This window comes from Alosa sapidissima, chromosome 21 (assembly GCF_018492685.1).
Source record: "Alosa sapidissima isolate fAloSap1 chromosome 21, fAloSap1.pri, whole genome shotgun sequence".
NCBI classification, from domain to species: Eukaryota; Metazoa; Chordata; class Actinopteri; order Clupeiformes; family Clupeidae; genus Alosa; species Alosa sapidissima.
In genome coordinates, this window is record NC_055977.1 from 14,594,384 (window position 1) to 14,612,096 (window position 17,713).

General features: G+C 45.6%; 1 protein-coding gene across 2 annotated transcripts in view; it reads right to left on the bottom strand.

Moving 5' to 3' along the window:
- vps50 (VPS50 EARP/GARPII complex subunit) overlaps positions 1-17,713 on the bottom strand; it is a 136,744-nt gene that overhangs the window by 70,228 nt on the left and 48,803 nt on the right. Inside the window, exons 13-14 of one of the 2 annotated variants that reach the window (XM_042075868.1) lie at positions 4,711-4,846; positions 3,094-3,355 (exon numbers count right to left, since the gene is read on the bottom strand). In XM_042075868.1, the coding sequence (XP_041931802.1) occupies positions 3,333-3,355; positions 4,711-4,846 (159 nt within the window). In that variant the 3' untranslated portion in view covers positions 3,094-3,332. Of the gene's footprint in view, positions 1-3,093; positions 3,356-4,710; positions 4,847-17,713 lie in introns of those variants that run through there. The other variant, XM_042075866.1, reaches the window with a different exon arrangement.

Sequence of the window (17,713 nt, forward strand, 5' to 3'; positions counted from 1 at the left end):
CATGTCCAGTCCTGGGCAAGCCACACTGCTGGAGCTCACCTTGACTTAGGAACAATAAAAGCCTCTGTCATCCTCCTCACACACACACACTTTTCCCCCAGATCATTTGTTTATGAAATGTGTGTGTGTGTGTGTGTGTGTGTGTGTGTGTGTGTGTGTGTGTGTGTGTGTGTGTGTGTGTGTGTGTGTGTGAACAGCACATGATCCATCAGTCGTTGTTGAAAGCCTCAGCATGGAGTACAAGACATTGGAATCCGTGGCTAGACAAGCTCCACTCTCTTCATAAGGAGCCAGAAGAGGTTATACAATCAGTCTCCTGGAGTCTACCACTCGGCAGTCTGATGGCCCTACCAGACGAGAGGACAATGGACCACCTTCTAAACAAAAAGCAAAGGCTCGAGAGGGGAACCAAACCCTACAGGAAGTGCATATGTCCAATGTGGAATCATGACCACCACAGATTTCCTCCTGTGAACTGGCTGAGCATGTCTCTCTGTGAAGAAAGTCATCGGTGGGTTGTGCTCGTCGTTTTTTTAAACTTAAACCAGATGTTCCAGATGTGAAGTAACCGGCTTCCCTGGTCATGGTTGACTGCAGCGCGTGAGGGGGCAGACGGACACTGTGTCGTTTATGGCCTGTGAGTCTGAGACAAGCAGTTCTTAATGGTTAAAGCCAAGAGGGTCAACTAACACCTAGGCTTCCACTGGAGATGGGTTTGGTGTGTGTGTGTGTGTGTGTGTGTGTGTGTGTATCATTGATGTCACCTCTAATTCTACTAAAGCATCTCAGAGCAAAGGCTGGTAATCATTCACTAATTAAAAGAAGAGGATGGATAGACGGGTTAGGATAGATGGGTTTCATTTTAAAAGCGAAAGAAACAATGGGGGAAAGATAACTGCACCATCAATAAAGATTATGACGCTTCATGGGCTCATTACATTAATTAGAGATATATTGCTATTTGCTTCCACAACCTTCACCAAAGAGGGAACTAGTGAACCATCCATTCTGAAAAAGGGCGAAAAAGGGTGAAAGAGAGAGAGAGAGAGAGAGAGAGAGAAGAACAGAGAACTGATATATGTGTGTGAGTGGTATGAGTATACAGACACACACCTGGACAAAGCTATAACTTTTGGAGTTTCAGCAAGGACAGTGCTGATGACAAATCATTTGCAGGCTTAACTGGCTGATTGCAAGTGGACAGCATGCACTGGCGATAAAGATGACTGATCGCAACCCTGCCCCTACCTCAGTCCATCCCGCTGACACCTATCAGGGCCGGCAGAAAATGTAACAGACGTCCCCTTGCCCCTCAAACAAGACCCCCACCCACCCACATACACACCCAAATGTAGTCTCGCTGGCAAATCCCCAGCTGTTCCAGTTAGAAATGTCATTACGCCTGAGAAGAGCATAATCACACCAACAACAATTCTTGGGAAATTAATTTCTTTCTATTTCTGAAAAGACCAACTGGCACAGTGAGTGTTTACGGTTTACGGCCCACTCCTCTCCATCCCCTATCCCAGCTTCAAAGGACAAAACTATTATAAATGTATTTATATAAATGCATACAATACATCAATCATGAGCTTATGGCTCTTTATCTCCTTGAAGAGTAGACGGGGATAGAGTGCAATATCTAAAGTACAGCTCAATGACAAAGGATACTGTATGGGAGGGAGAGGGAGAGGGAGAGGGAGAGGAGGAGGAGGGGAGAACTCTGTGTGTGCTGCCTCACCAGCCTAGAGCATCAAAGTGGGGAGATCTAACTGATGACACAAGCAAGATGGCCGTGCTTATCCACAGATAAGCCTGTCCGGACAGCAAATGCTTACTTTCAGCGTCCTCAGTACCTCCTTTTCAGTACCCCCTGACTACAAACTCTTACTAAGCTTCACTATGAGAGAAAAAAAAGGGAGAGAGAGAAAGAGAGAGAGAGAGAGAGAGAGAGAGGACGCGAGCAAAACAGGGAGAGGGGGAGAGAGAGAGAGAAAAAAGGGAGAGAGAGAGAGAGAGAGAGGACGCGAGCAAAACAGGGAGAGGGGGAGAGAGAGAGAAAAAAGGAGAGGGGGAGAGAGAGAGAGAGAGCGAGAGAGAGAGTGAAAATGAGAGAGAGATGAAGAGAGAGAAGGATGCCAGCAGCAAAAGGGAAGAAGGCAGAGCAAGGTGGCAGGTCAAAGGATAGTGATGGGACAACAACAACTTTTGGCATCATCTTCAAAATAATTTTCAATGGAATACACTTATGTAAAGACCAGATAAACACCCCTGCTGTTCCCACTAGCTGTCCAAGCTATGCTCTGTGCAATTCCGCATTTTGAGTTGGAACACCCCACAAAAATGTAGATAAGCAGTCAAAGCAGGACATTACCAACAATATTGTCAATACACACCAGTTTGCAGCTGTTAAGCTTTATACATTTTTATATACTTTTTTGCTTGGTAGATTGGTAGTTTTAGACTGAAATTCCAAAATGCTTCATTGAGTACCAGAAAGAAGAAATGGGGGAAAAAGAATAAAGCAATTAGACTGAAGAGAACTAAGAGAGATACTAAGATAAAGAGAGACAGTCAACACGTAATGGTGAGAGAGTGTGAATGACAGTCGGGTGAATATAGGTAAAAGGATCAGAGAGAGAGAGAGAGAGAAGGCAAAGGATGATCCAGACAGACAGCACAGACACTTTCAGATATGATAGAAAGAACAAAGAGAAATAGAGAGAGAGAGAGAGGGAGGGAGAGAGAGAAAGAAAGTGAACCAGCGGCAATTCAATATAATAATACAAAAAGCGATGCTATTTATACTTTGTTTATTAGACCTCACCAGTGTTCCACTTTAAGTGGTTTCTTGTATTATAAAGACAAAAAAAGACTAACGGAGTGAGTCATTGATTTAATCATTTTTACATTCGAATACAAAAAGTCATTCAATTTATTTTCCCAGGTTTTCAGTTCCTTAAAAGACTTCAACATTCAGTATGAAACACTTTGTGATGAACAGTCGAGTCAGAGTATGCAGTGACAAAAGAATAAACGGCAAGCAAATAGAATAACTCAACAGAACGCTGTGATGAATAACCAAACTTAAGGTTCCCAGCTCGGTAAAGACCTAATAATGTCGGCTTTCAATCATATTTACTCACGAATGTGTATTCAGTGAATACCGAATTGAGCAAATGAATGTTGTGTAACCACTTCTCTCACTCCCTGCTCCTCTCTCCCAGACTCACTTTCCCTCTCCTCCTCTGTAGCACCAGAATTTACATGATGTCTTTGGAGTGCCTCGTTGGATTCGGCAATGTCAGAGTCAACCAAGTACAAACGGCAATCTACTGGAGGCCTGCTCGATGACCTTAAAAACACAAGAACAAAGGAGTTGTCCAGCGAAGCGTGCGCTGTGGAATGCATTCTACTTGACTATCAACACCACCACGGTCTCAATTACCCGGTCAACCCCAGGCAGCGAGTGCTGGCCAAAACCTCTCGGCCCGCTTGAAAGCCATTTTCCTTTATATAAAGGGAGAGAGCGCGACCCGGGCGGTAACGATCAGCGTGAATAGGCTCGTAAATCCATCCGGGGAAGGAAGACGGTTTCGTAATGAAAAGCCAACCAAACTCAAAAACATTGTCAGGTTTAAATTGATTTAGGATTGCCATTAAAAACCTTGAGGTTCGAGGTTGCGCTTGTACACTGGCCTGCCTGCAAGCACCTCACCTTGCACCACACCGCAGCCTTTAAGCAGAGCCAAGTGGGTGAGTGAGAGGTCAGCCACGTTTGCAGAAAGAAAGAAAGAAAGAAAGAAAGAAAGAGAAAGAAAGTCGGGAGAAGTGGTGGTCTGGGAAAGTCGAACTTTTGCTTTTGAGGGAAATGTTTATCCAAGACCTTAGGTTGGGGGGCTTTGGCACTCGGCAAAGAGAAGCAGTATGAGGACAGGCATAATTGAATAAAAGTCAAGTGGGCAATATCAGAGTTATAATACGACACAGGCACAGTTGAGAGGCTCAGCTTCCAGTGGTGAACAGAAATTCCAGCTTTTAAGTTTTCAGACTTTCCAAAGACTTCTCCTTTTCAGCATGGCATATTTGCAGGGCTTGCAAAAAAATGCTTTGAAGGCCCAAAACTTTCACTAGCCCAACACGGCTGTTGGGCGGCCGTGGCCTACTGGTTAGGTGAAGGGTTGTGGTTCAATCCCCGACCAGTAGGAAAAATGTTGGCGGGGGAGGTGGTTGAGCACTGCTCTCCCATGCCCACATTCACGGCTGAACTGCCCTTGAGCAAGGCACCTAACCCCACACTGCTCCTGGAGTGCCACTGTAGCAAGGCAGCTCACTGCTCTGGGTTAGTGTGTGCTTCACCTCACTGTGTGTTCACTGTGTGCTCTGTGTGTTCACTAATTCACGGATGGGATAAATGCAGAGACCAAATTCCTTGTATATTCAAGTATACTTGGCCTATAAACCTGATATACATTTTAACATTTACAAATAAAGAAAGGATAATATTTTAACCTACCTATTTTAGAAAACAAGGAAACCATTATTTACCACGCAAAAAACTGCAGCACAGGAATAACATTCAAGCTACAATGGAGGATAGTAACAATAAATACTACTACCAGAGGAATGAGAGTGCAGAAGTATAAATACTAGTTAAGTGTATCAAAGGAGATAGTGGTAGAGGGAGAATGGAATTGGCAGAAGTCATACCTGGGTCAGGGCTGGCTGCCTCCTCCTTGTCTTGTTCCTCATGCCACTGCATTGTCCTGTGGTAGCTCAGCATCACTTCCCACAATGCCTTGCAGAGGTCAGTCAGGCAGGGGATGTAGCTGTCTGTGGTGATGTGCTGAGAAAGGGATGAAAATAATAAATACCAATACAAAGAGGGAAAGAGAGAGAGAGAGAGAGAGAGAGAGAGGGACAGAGAGAGAGGAGAGAGAGAGAGGTTAAGGCTCATTTCATCATTGCACTGTCACACTATCACCACTGCACTCAATCACAGAAAACATTACCTTCCGTCACTTGCAAAGCCTTAGCATATGAATAGACTCTACTAGATCCTAATCAATGATAAGTATTCAGACTGACCTGACCCTACTATCTGTATATTCTGTGAACAACCTTGCATTACCAGGCTGCATAAATCCTTGAACATAATACCACATGACAGAACCTCCACCAAAGCAATCCTTGGCAACAATTTTTTTGTTTTTCTACCTGAACACCTCTTTAATTACTGATTTAATTACTCCACCAATTGCAGAGCCAGGCAGAGGCACGGTGCACGGTGTTTTTTCCATTGCGCTGCTCCTGACGGGGAACTCATTAAGACAGCGGTGCAGAGCAAACCAGCAGCTGCGGCGTGATCGCTGAAACACATCCGCCCACCGCTGTCGCACGGCCACACAACCCAGGAGGACACGAGGCAAAAGCTTCCTTTGCGTCACCGCTAGTGAGAGCACTGTTGCACCGTTTTTCGTACCCGAAAGACACATTGCGGTGCTTCTAACGGTGAGCACAGGCCAGACGGAACGAGGCGAGGAGAGGCGATCCGATCCAAGCCGGCGGTTCTGTTCGGAGGGTTTGAGTTTTGAAAGCTAACCGAGCGTTACCGCTCAAGTCTGCCGGGGTGCTGTCCGACACGGTCCACTAAATCTGAGTGTGTGACATTTTCAGGAAATGTTAAAAGAGACGAGTGGAGCGAAGGGGAGTCAATAAAAATAGACGCAGCAATGATGGATGCACTCAGTCGTGGTTTACATTTATTGTGGCTAAAATCCAAAGGTAACTTTCGGAGGCAGGCTGGCTTGGCCTTGACTAGGCCTGGGAGCTGTGGAGGCTGACTTTCTAGCCTGGCTGATGTCTGTGGAAGGGAAGGAAGGAGGTGGGGGGGGGAGGAACAACCCTTCATTTAGCCTTGTGAGAAGATTGGCTGTTTTGATGGGAGTTTGTGCAAAGCCTTAACCTCAAACCAACCTGGGAAGCATTATCATTCCACCAGAGGATTCTGAGAAGAGAGCCCAAAAGTGGGCAAAAGGGCAAAGCTAAAAACCACTACCACACACACACACACACACACACACACACAGACACACACACACACATTAAGGCCTGACAGAGTGTGCCAATATTCTGTCACTTTACTTGGGATGAAAAAAGGTAAGGGGTAAAAAAGGAGTGAATGGGGAAGCTACAGTGCGGTGGTAGCGCCCAACACTGGTGCCTGTGGGGACGCAGGTTTGGGTCCGGCCTGAGGTCATTTCCGGAACTCCATCCCCATCTCTCTCCCTCACAAAAATGTTGTAATCTCCTCCTTGAGATGGAGTAAACATCTGCATTTAAAACCTTAACAGAAACGATGTGCTTGCTGTACTTCCAAATGGATCTGGTAAGAACTTTTAATGTGCAGTATATGCCCTCCACAGTAGCATACTAGAATTTTGAACCTAGCAGTGGCTTAAAGTAGAGATTTACTTTGACGTAGTGAGATTGCCTCGTTACTCCTATTAACGTCCCCAATAAAAATGTACAGTCATTATCATCCTAAATTATTTTATACTGAATTATTCCTCTGCTGAACTAAAGCAACTTGTCAGTCTTGTATTTTAAAGGAATACTAATTAGAGGTCAATGATGACAAAGAAGATGGCCTTTCAAATGAAACCTGAATTTGTCTCAGGTGAGAGAGTCATGGCTCATTTCTCTACCACACCACTGTGATTTCACCTTTAGTGATTCAATTAGTTTCAATATAATGTACTCTGAACTTCATCATCAATGTCCGTAGGATAATTAGAATCCAATGGCAATTTATCAGTCCACACAGTACTCCATGCATGTGAGTTAGCTGCAGAAGCAGGCTTGAGGAGACTGGCAATGGAGCTTAGCAAAGTAGCAATCATTTGCAGAGGTACCAGCAGAAACGGAGGCACTTGAACAGCTGAAATCGAAGCCCTATGGCCATCTCTCCAAACAAGTTTGTCCCAGCAAACCCAATAACTTGTGAATGCTTTCCTGGACTGTACATTTCTCACAAAGGATTGATACCGTTGTGAGCACACACACAGTGAGCAAATATCGACTTTGGTTGGTTATTTTACAGTCACCTTTAAAGAGCTCGTCCTGGCTATTGATGGCAAGTAAATGTATGTTTTCATTACGTGTCGGCGTCACTAGATTTGATTAGAGTACAGCTAATATAAATCAATGCTCTGTGAAGGGGGATCAGCATGTCCACAAGGTCGAACACCATGAGACGCCTGACCCTGTGTTCTCTCAGTTTCCAACTCTCTCTGAAACGTTGATCAGCTGGCGCGAAGAGGGGAAAACATTATTCTTGCCGACTTTTGATGTGGGTGGCCCCAAAAAATGAAAAATTAGAACACACACACACACCGTATAATTCAATGAAAGGAGGGATTGCCATTTTGAAGATAAAACTAACCAATATAAATCCTCCCAACATAATTCATAAAATACATGTCCTTGAACAAGGTGCATCCAATGTGCAAGCAGTGAGGCGAGACCGTCTTGACTCACACCTATGCATGAGTTTCATGAGTGTATTTGCCGATGTACAGTCAAAAGCAGGGGAGGATTTGCTCCTGTCAAGAGTGTTCAAGCCCATTTATCACAATTTCATTGTGGGTGGAAAAGTTCTCCACACGCAAATGGCTGGGTGACCTCGACAGAGCTGAACTGCGCTGAACGTGAACTAATTTCCATGCTTCATCGGCACAGAGCGAGAAGGTAAGGTGCTAACATTGAATATGAATCCAGAGCACAAATTACTGCCCGCGAAATGAAATGGAACATTTTAATAGTCATTGTGATTGGCAAAAATAAAAGGGGTGGGTGCCTTTCACAACATATACTGTATATGTGTCTATTTCTCTTGCTCTCTTGATTTGACTTGTTGCCACGGGAGCTGAAATCAGGCGCTGTTGCTTGGTGATGATGACCGGGTGTGGGAACACTTCTGAGAGGGGGTGGTAAGGGATGGAGGGAGGGGTGGATCTTCAGCAATCCCAGATAAGAGAAAATGACATCCTTTCAGTGGCCGTCACCCCAGGCTATCAGAGGCTAAAGGCAAACACACCAGGGGAATAGGAATGGAAAGAGCCTCCGGTGAGTGGAATAGGATCTGCTGGGAGCCAGCCGACCACTTCACTTCACCCCGCTTACCTGTTACAGTACTTGGGGACATGGAATTGCCCAAAAAAGTGATAGCTAGGTCGTCGCTGCATGTGCAAATCTCCTTGTTCTAAGGCACTGATCTCACACTACATGGTCACTGCATGGGAGCTGAAAGGGAGTATTTGTGTGAATGACAACAAGGAGGTTTGTTTCAGTGAAAGGAAAGATTTACTGAAAAGGCCTGCAACCCTGCTGTGCCACCCCCACAAACACTTCAACTCACGCCACCCACTCTACAAGCCAAAGCTTCAGCTGATTCACTTCATCCAGAGACGTGCCCATGTTGCTGCAAAAACTGCAAGGAAGGAGAAGCAGGGATTTTTTTTTTTTTAAAGACAGTGAAAAATAGTGTCAGCAATCTTGAGGATCTGCAAAGCCAGCAAAGTTGCCAGAGCCCTCCCTACCACCCCACCCCCCTCCATCGATGGAGACTTCATAGTGGAGAATCCAACACATTAATTCAGTCCCAGCAAAACGTAGATCATTTTAGAGTCAGCCTAGGCTGCTCTTTGGAAACACCTATTACGTCAACCACACTGCAACAATAAGAGCAAATAAATAAAGTCTCAGCTACTTCTTACAACAGACTATGTCCAGCATGCACTGTAAACCCGAGGGGCATTTCTCATCACAAAGACTCAATGACCCCATATTTCTTTGTAAAAGTGGATCATTCAAACAAATAATGAGCACATAGAAAGATAAAGGGCTTTGAAATGCTTTCACTCATATTTTAGGCCTGATGAAATAATCTCTTCAAATGCACAGGAATCTGTTGCCTAATTGTTATTCTGCCCCTTCAGGTACTTATCACAACTAGACACTGATGAGACTCCGATATCCACAACCGTGAGGTAGGGCATATCACTGAGCCTATTACTACGCTGAGGGAGCATATGGTACCACCCAATCACATTAAACCTTTCATATTCCAGCTCATCAGAGAAATACTGCATGAAGCATTTACAATCACTTGCTAGCACATTCTCTGTCCTACATACAAATACATAGGAACACAACGTGATGGGTTTGATGGTGTGGCAATTCCACACAAGCTATTGTGGCTCACTGTGGTGTCCACGTGTGACCCCAGATGGCCCCTCAAAAACACATATGGATCATTCTGTGTCAAATCAGACAGAATGGAGGGAAATGGTTACTGTACATCTCAGATTTCGCTCTAAATTTGTTTATATCCCAAAACTCCTTAAAATATTTTTGTTCAATTCCACTGTTTCCATATGTTTTTGCCCTTGAAGTTATTACAAGTTATTCTCGAAACTGCTTTATCTTGGAAACTTGTTTGGGCATTAATATCTTAAAATATAATATCTCAAAAAGTAGTATTCCTAGACTTAACTTACTTTGTAGGATGGGAGATAAACAGTCTGACAGTCCTCAGTATGATAAAATTGGTTTTATGTAATGCCCTACTGTGCATTCAGAACTAAGAGCAAAAATGGGGATATTGAGGGTATTATAGAGTAGTTATTGTACCCATATGGCATCAGTCAATATTTTACCCACAAATGCAATACTTGATTATGCTGTGGCAATATTTAAGGTCTCCACAACATATGAACATCCATCCATCTATCTATCCATCCATCTATCCATCCATCCATCCATCTCTCACTTCTCATGCTCATTCACAGTGAATGTTAACGCTACCAACGCATGCCCTCCCTTATCAACATGAAACTGTGAGTTTCGGTCGGTGTGAGCGAGCGGACTTTCAGTTGACAGTAATTAACACCCTTTTGAACAATCTAAGCTGTGCGAACGTCAGAGGGCGGGATCAGACGTGACTAGCTCCTTATAATATCGGAGCACCTCTCAGGTAATCAGACAACAACTGCAGTGAGTTGGGAGAGAGAAAGCAAGAACACATAGGCTACTACTGGCCAAATCCTCTCCAATTGTTAGAATTGGACTCTGGGCGTTTGGGAACAGCTGAGGGAGGAGGCTACTTGAAACTGTGAGTTTCAGTCGGTGTGAGCGAGCGGACTTTCAGTTGACAGTAATTAACACCCTTTTGAACAATCTAAGCTGTGCGAACGTCAGAGGGCGGTCTACGCTGATGCATCATTAGTGGGACAGGAGGACAGCTGCATGTAATTCCTAGCAGAATAAAAATAGTGGCAGCTGCTGAAGCGTCAGCATAAGCGGCAGCCCTCGTTTCAGCCAGCCTCGTTTAAGACGGACACGGTCAAGACAAGCAAGTTTACCTGTGCAAGTTCACCGAGCACAGGCACCGACAACGGCAAAATGTGCCGTTCCCCCATATCTGTTATCACCGGCCATTGCAGAAAACGGCATCATGCCAAAAGGGGCAGAAATGTCAAAAGGGGCAGAAATCCCCTTCACCTCCAGGAACTTAAACGGTCCTCACCGACAGAAACCTCCTTCTCCATGGGCTTGTGGAACTGTCAATCCGCAGTCAACAAAACCGACTTCATAGCTGGCTATGCCAACCACCTTTCGTTGGAACTCCTTGCTCTCACTGAGACTTGGATCAAACCAGAGAACACTGCCACCCCGGCTGCACTCTCCACTAACCTTACACTATCCCACACCCCTCGCCTATCTGGACGAGGAGGCGGGACGGGCCTGCTGATCTCCAACAAATGGAAATTCACCCCGCTACTGCCTTCAAACAAATATGTCTCATTCGAATTCCATGCCATCACAGTGATCGCCCCAGCAAAACTCTACGTGCTGGTCATCTACCGCCCTCCAGGCCAACTAGGCGACTTTATTGACGAACTTGACACTCTGCTATCCTCCATCCCTGAGCATGACTGTCCGCTTCTTGTTCTCGGTGATATGAACATCCACTTAGATGCCCCAGGCTCAGCGGACTTTTTGGCCCTGGTCCACTCCTTTGACCTCGAACTGGTTCAAAGCCCACCGACTCACAAAGCTGGCAAAGAGCTTGACTTGATCTTCACTCGGAACTGCAGCACAGACACCCTCATGGTGACGCCTCTCCATCTTTCTGACCACTTCTTCATCCAGTTCAACGTCAGCCTGTCAGAACAGCCTCCGGCTCCTCAGCCGATGGTCACATTCCGCCGCAACATCCGGAACCTGTCTCCAACGCACTTCTCCTCTGTGGTTGCCTCCGGTCTACCTCCACTCAACACCTTCTCCTCTCTGGAGGTTAATGAAGCCACTGACTCGCTCTGCTCCACACTGACCTCGTGTCTAGACGAGCTGTGCCCTCTTACCACAAGGCCAGCTCGATCCAAACATTCTCATCCATGGCTAAATGATACCCTCCGATCGCAGCGCACCAAACTCAGAGCCGCGGAGAGGAAATGGCACAAATCCAAACTAGCTGACGACCTCAAAAACTACCAGACACTCCTGACCTCCTTCTCAGCCAGCATCACTGCTGCTAAGACTGCTTTCTACCATGACAAAATCAACAGCGCTACAGACACTCGAAAACTTTTCTCAACCTTCAAATCGCTACTCAACCCTCAGCTGCCTCCTCCTCCATCCAGCCTTACTGCAGATACCCTCGCCTCATTTTTTACAAACAAAGTGGCGGCAATCAGCAGTCAATTCTCTACATGCCCACTCAACGCATCTGACTCAGATACCGCACTCCTACAACCTCTAGGGACTGCTGGAACAACTTTTTCAGCATTCACGCCTCTCTCCGAGAGTGAAGTGTCCAGACTCCTGACATGCAGCCGTCCTACCACATGCTCGCTGGACCCTATACCTACGAGCCTACTTCAGTCCATCAGCCCGACCATCGCTCCAGCTATCACACATGTGATCAATGCCTCGCTAACCTCCGGCACATTTCCAACAGCGTTCAAAATGGCCCGGGTAACACCGTTACTTAAGAAAGCTTCTCTCAACCCTGCTCAAGTCGAGAACTACCGCCCTGTCTCACTACTGCCTTTCCTATCCAAAGGCATTGAACGAGCAGTCTCCAAACAGGTCTCTGACTTCCTTTCACAGAACAACCTTCTGGATCCAAATCAGTCTGGGTTCAAAAGCGGCCACTCTACCGAAACGGCTCTGCTGTCTGTAACAGAAGCCTTAAAAGAAGCCAGGGCGACCGCTCGGTCATCAGTACTCATTCTGCTTGACTTATCAGCTGCCTTTGACACGGTTAATCACCGTATCCTTCTCTCTATACTCGCTGACATGGGAATCTCCGGTTCTGCTCTCTCCTGGTTTGAATCCTACCTCACAGGACGCTCATTTAACGTATCATGGCTTGGTCAGCTATCCGCACCTCACCATCTCACCACAGGGGTCCCCCAGGGCTCAGTGCTGGGCCCCCTCCTCTTTGCTATCTACACCACCTCCTTGGGACAGATTATCCGTTCGCACGGCTTCTCATACCACTGCTATGCAGACGACACACAGCTCTATCTGTCCTTTCCACCTGACGACCCCCTGGTTTCAGCACGGATCTCGGATTGCCTTTCAGACATAGCTACATGGATGAAGGCACACCACCTCCAGCTGAACCTCTCAAAGACTGAACTGCTGGTCATCCCAGCTAAACCTACCATACACCACGACATCAACATCAAATTTGACTCCCTGTCTGTTTCACCGACCAGGACTGCAAGAAATCTAGGAGTTGTTCTTGACAACCAACTAAACTTCTCGGATCATGTTGCCTCAGTCGCCCGGTCATGCCGTTTCGCACTCTACAACATACGGAAAATCAGGACTTACTTGACTCAAGATGCTACCCAACTTCTGGTTCAGGCAATAGTCATCTCACGACTCGACTACTGCAATGCCCTCCTGACAGGTCTCCCAGCCTGCGCAGTGAAACCACTTCAGATGATCCAGAACGCGGCGGCGCGCCTGGTCTACAACCAACCCAAAAGGGCACATGTTACCCCGCTGCTCATCCAGCTACACTGGCTACCTATGGCGGCCCGCATCAAATTCAAGTCTCTAACGCTTGCCTACAAAGTAGTCTCCGGTTCTGCTCCCACCTACTTGAATGCCCTCATACAGACTTACACTACCTCCAGACCGCTGCGCTCCTCTGACGAACGACGCCTAGCTCTACCACCGGTACGCTCAAGCCAATCCAAACTTTTCTCATCTGTTGTTCCTCGTTGGTGGAACACACTGCCAGTTCCTACAAGGGCAGGGACATCCTTTTCCACTTTCAAAAAACTCCTGAAGACCCAGCTCTTTAGAGAACATCTACTCTCATAGCAACACTTACAACAAGTCTTATTGATCCTAGCACTCACCAGCCTTTTTAAACTGACAAGTAACTGTTAAAAACAGCACTTACCGACGCACTTACTCTTACTGTACTCTAATGTTTTTTTTTTAAACTGTCCTAAAATTGTGAGAATTGTTCTAAAACTTACTGTTTACCATGTTGTTAGTCGCTTTGGTTAAAAAGCGTCAGCCAAATGTAATGTAATGTAATGTAATGTATCAGTGCACGTTGGTGTAGCAGTCGCCAAGCTAATAGATGGAATTAATCAAATGTTCTTCTTTCATCTGCAACAAGGGTGGTGTGGGCTGAGATTGGGTGGGGCAGGTTCACCCATGCAGGAGCAAAGAAGCAGTGCAATCAGAAGACATTCAGCTAGCCTCCTCCCACAAGGGTCATGTCCCTCGCTGGGCAGCTGCAGGAACTACAGATGGGTCTAATGCAATATTTGAAATCCTAATGAAATCTCAATGGGACATTCCAATCACCAACATTATAAGAGGATTATCTTAAGGGTTAATCAAACAGATGTATAGTTCTTGTGGCTTTCTAAGCTAATGTCACACTCTCCAAACTACACAATGTCAATAGCTGAATTCTACCTGATATTATGACTTAAACAATTCTCTCTCTCCACTAGTAGGAAGGTAGAGTGCTCTGATGCCCCTCTACACGTATTGCCTAATTTACATTAAGAGGCATTAGCAAGAGTTGCATAATTAAAGGATTTCATATTAGGTGCAGAGCCATGCACCCCAAAGGCTCAGTCATTGACAGAGGGAGTTAGCGCACTCATGCAGCTAGCCGAAAGGCACCGAGTTTCACTGTTCGCTAATGACGATCACGCTCATTGCTATTCTGTGCAAAGAGCGGTCCGAGCAGAGAAGGGAGGGAAGGAAAAAAAGAAAAACGCTTGTGGGGTGGGGCAGAAGACTGAAGACTGATAAGCTTTTTTTGATAGGCCCTGAATGCCTCGACATCCTGAACAAAACTCTCAGAACTCGGCTGGCGGAGGAGGAGGAGGAGGAGTAGGAGGAGGAGGAGGAGGAGGAGGAGGAATGAGAGACACAGTCTGGTGTGCTAATGATAACAGTGGAAAAAAGCAAATGAAGGCAGGCGCTCTTTACAAATGAGAGACCCAGCATAAAGCGGAGCAGCATGCTCCTTATTAATTCAGCCATCGAGAGGAAGAAACATGCTGTGGAAATGAGCAAACTTTCTCAAGATAATGACCAGTGCATGGAATGCAAAGCGGAGTTGTCACCCATGAAGGTATCAGTGACAATCCCAAGGTCGATTTCTAAATTAAGACTCGGGGAAAATGTGCAGTTGACAGCATAATCACCTTAACATAGTGACTGCCTGAAATGTTGCCTTAAAAATGACAACCATTAATCCAAATAAGAAAACGAGAAAAGAACAAAAATAAAAAAAACAGGTCTTACTTGGTGGACAGCAGACCAATCAAGGACAGCCAAAGGAGGTCAGATCAGGTCGTGGTCAAACCTGGTCATTATCATGCTACTGCTGTGTTATACGCAGGGTAATGAACCAGCTGCAGTGGACAGCGACAGAGAATGGGTGTGTTGTGTAAATGTGTTTACTCCGGGCCAAACTGAGCATAGTGGAAAATAAAGGAGGTAAGAAGACTACGATACAGTGAAGGGTAAGGGAGACCAGAAGAGGTGGATGTAGGGATTGAGGAATGGAGGGATAGAAGGATGGAGGGATGGAGGGATGAGGAGTGGGGGGTGTATGAGGCAAAGACACAGACAGCATGAAAGAGCGACAGAATGGAGCAGGTAACGATGGCGTGATGTAAAATTCATCAGCCGCTTCCCCTTTCCCCGCATTAGGAGTGACCTTTGCAGTGGCATCCCCTCGCGCTTGAATTTTAATTCGCACGACTCGGGGGTTAAAGGTCGTAAGAGGAGGGCCGCTGGTGGGCGGACTGATTTGCATAGCGGTTCCCCCGGCGGCCTCCCGAGTCTGCCGCGCCGAGTCGCCTTGACGGCTGCTCGGCAGTCGTGGAAGAGACCGAGGCCTCAGAGAGCCAAGGGTCTGTCTGAGTAGAAGTCTCAAACAGAGCCATATTCCCACAACTACATACTACAACCTTCTGACTATTCTAACTACAAGAGGCACAAGTCGGGGGGACAGGGGCTTAAGATGCCTTTGGAGGTTTTCAGAGACGACATATATTGCCATAATGACATACAAACTGCTCTTGACAATCCTCACACTTCAGCGGAGTCCTCTGAGCTCTTATACGACAAGTGCAAACTGTGTGACCCCATTTTTTCACTGGTTAACATGCAGGCGGGTCTGCACGATGGCTTGCCTTCCAGTCCGATCAATCAGGAAGCCCCTGTGTGTGACACTCTGAATCAATCTGTAGTCTGGGCACTGAAGCAGAACGCACCAGACCTTAGCGAACTGACAATGTTAAAGTCTCACAAGGTAGAAGAGCATTCCAGTGAAACCAAAAAGAAAATAACAGAGAATATGGAAAGAATTTTCCCCAGATGAATTGCTTGTGTACAATGCCACAGTTGAACTGAAAAATGAATATGAAGATGGTCTGAACCCTAGACGCATAAATACTGTGTCGGTGTAGACAAACCCATAGTGACTCATCTTTGGACACATACATACAGTATGCAGAAAGATATATGACCTAGAATACCTGTGTGAGTATGTATATGATTTTCAGAAGACAGCAATATATAAACAGGTGCAGCTGCATATTTAGTCATGTAGAAAGTAGTAACTCGTCTTTGGTCACAAACCCACACATACATATATATCCAGAAATATATGACATGGTATACCTCAGTAAGGATGCATATGATTTTCAGACTGTGATATTGAAACAGGTGCAGATCTATATCATAAATATGACCTTTTCAAAAGTCAAAGGAAAATGTTACCTTTGGCTGACACCAGGATTATGGAAATTCCTCCTACACCAACAGTGCACAAGCAGGTACCCCTAACACAATTAAGACTCGGGAGATGGTTGAGTCACTGATTTAGCCGGAGAGATGCTTAGTCTCTTACACCCCCAGACAGACCACGAGACACGGCTGATTCATATGTGAATTAAGGTTTTTATGCATATAGTATTTGGGTGTGGGCCAGTTAATCGAGTTCAAGTTAGGCTACATCGAGGAGTAGCTAAGCCCTGTTCTCGAGATGGAGCAGATAGCATCCTCCATGTTCCCAGAGAGGCTTTAAATCAAATATATATATACATTTTTAAAAAAACTGGAGGTGGTACCATCTGGAATCAAATTATTTTGGAAATGTGTTTCAAAAGACGACGAAAAAAACATGTTCTCAATGGCACAGCCACTCTCTATCTGCTGGGAAATGAGAAAACTGACAGGTCAAGAAGACGGCCACCGTTTCATTTCTATCTGAATGACAGAGTAAAAAATGGGAAGTTTTGAATGGTCTTAAATTACAGGTGCAGGGAATTTGGGAGAGAGCAGTTACAAGTTGACGTCTATGCCTGTACCCTTTGAAAAGACTATTATGCTTGTAGCTTAAGACTGTCAATGACAAACTTTGACAAGGTTATTAAAAAGCATGAGCTATCGCAGCACCCAAACTTTTTTCTTTGAAATGCAACTCCATAACTGCCTCAAGTTTCAGTGTGACTTCTACCTGATTTATGCACAGAAGTTAACATGCATGCATGGTCTCACTAAAAAAGGTTTTCCAAAATGGATGTCTTTAAACCAAACCTTTTTTTTTTCTGTGTTAGCTCTGAGCACTCAAAATACCGCAGACTTTCAATTGGAACAGGCCACAAGAAACTAGGGAATGGACGACCAGGAAGACAGATGTACAGACAGGCTGACTACTGACAGATTGCTGTACATCTCAAAGACTTCACGTCGAGTTTGCTCAAATGAAACCCTCTAACCCTGTGGAGGTGAATGGCCATTCATTTGAAACACAGCATTAAATTAGGACGTAAAAAGGTTCTGGCAGACATCTCCATTATTAAACTCGATAAGCGGCATAGGCTTGAGGGTGAGAGAGACAGAGAGAGAGAGAGAGAGAGAGAGAAAGAGAAAGAGAGAGAAAGAGAGAGCGTTATTCATTTCCAGATGGATTGGGCAGTGTGCCCCCTCCCCAAGAGGCGGCCTCCATTGAGGCCGTTTCCCATGAGTGCGGAAATTAATTACCCCATAAACACTGTGAATAAAAACCTTTCAAGCGATATCTGTTTCCTTGGTCTTCCGTCTTCATCCTGCTTCCTTCCTCTCTATCTCTCTTTCTCATCACCTC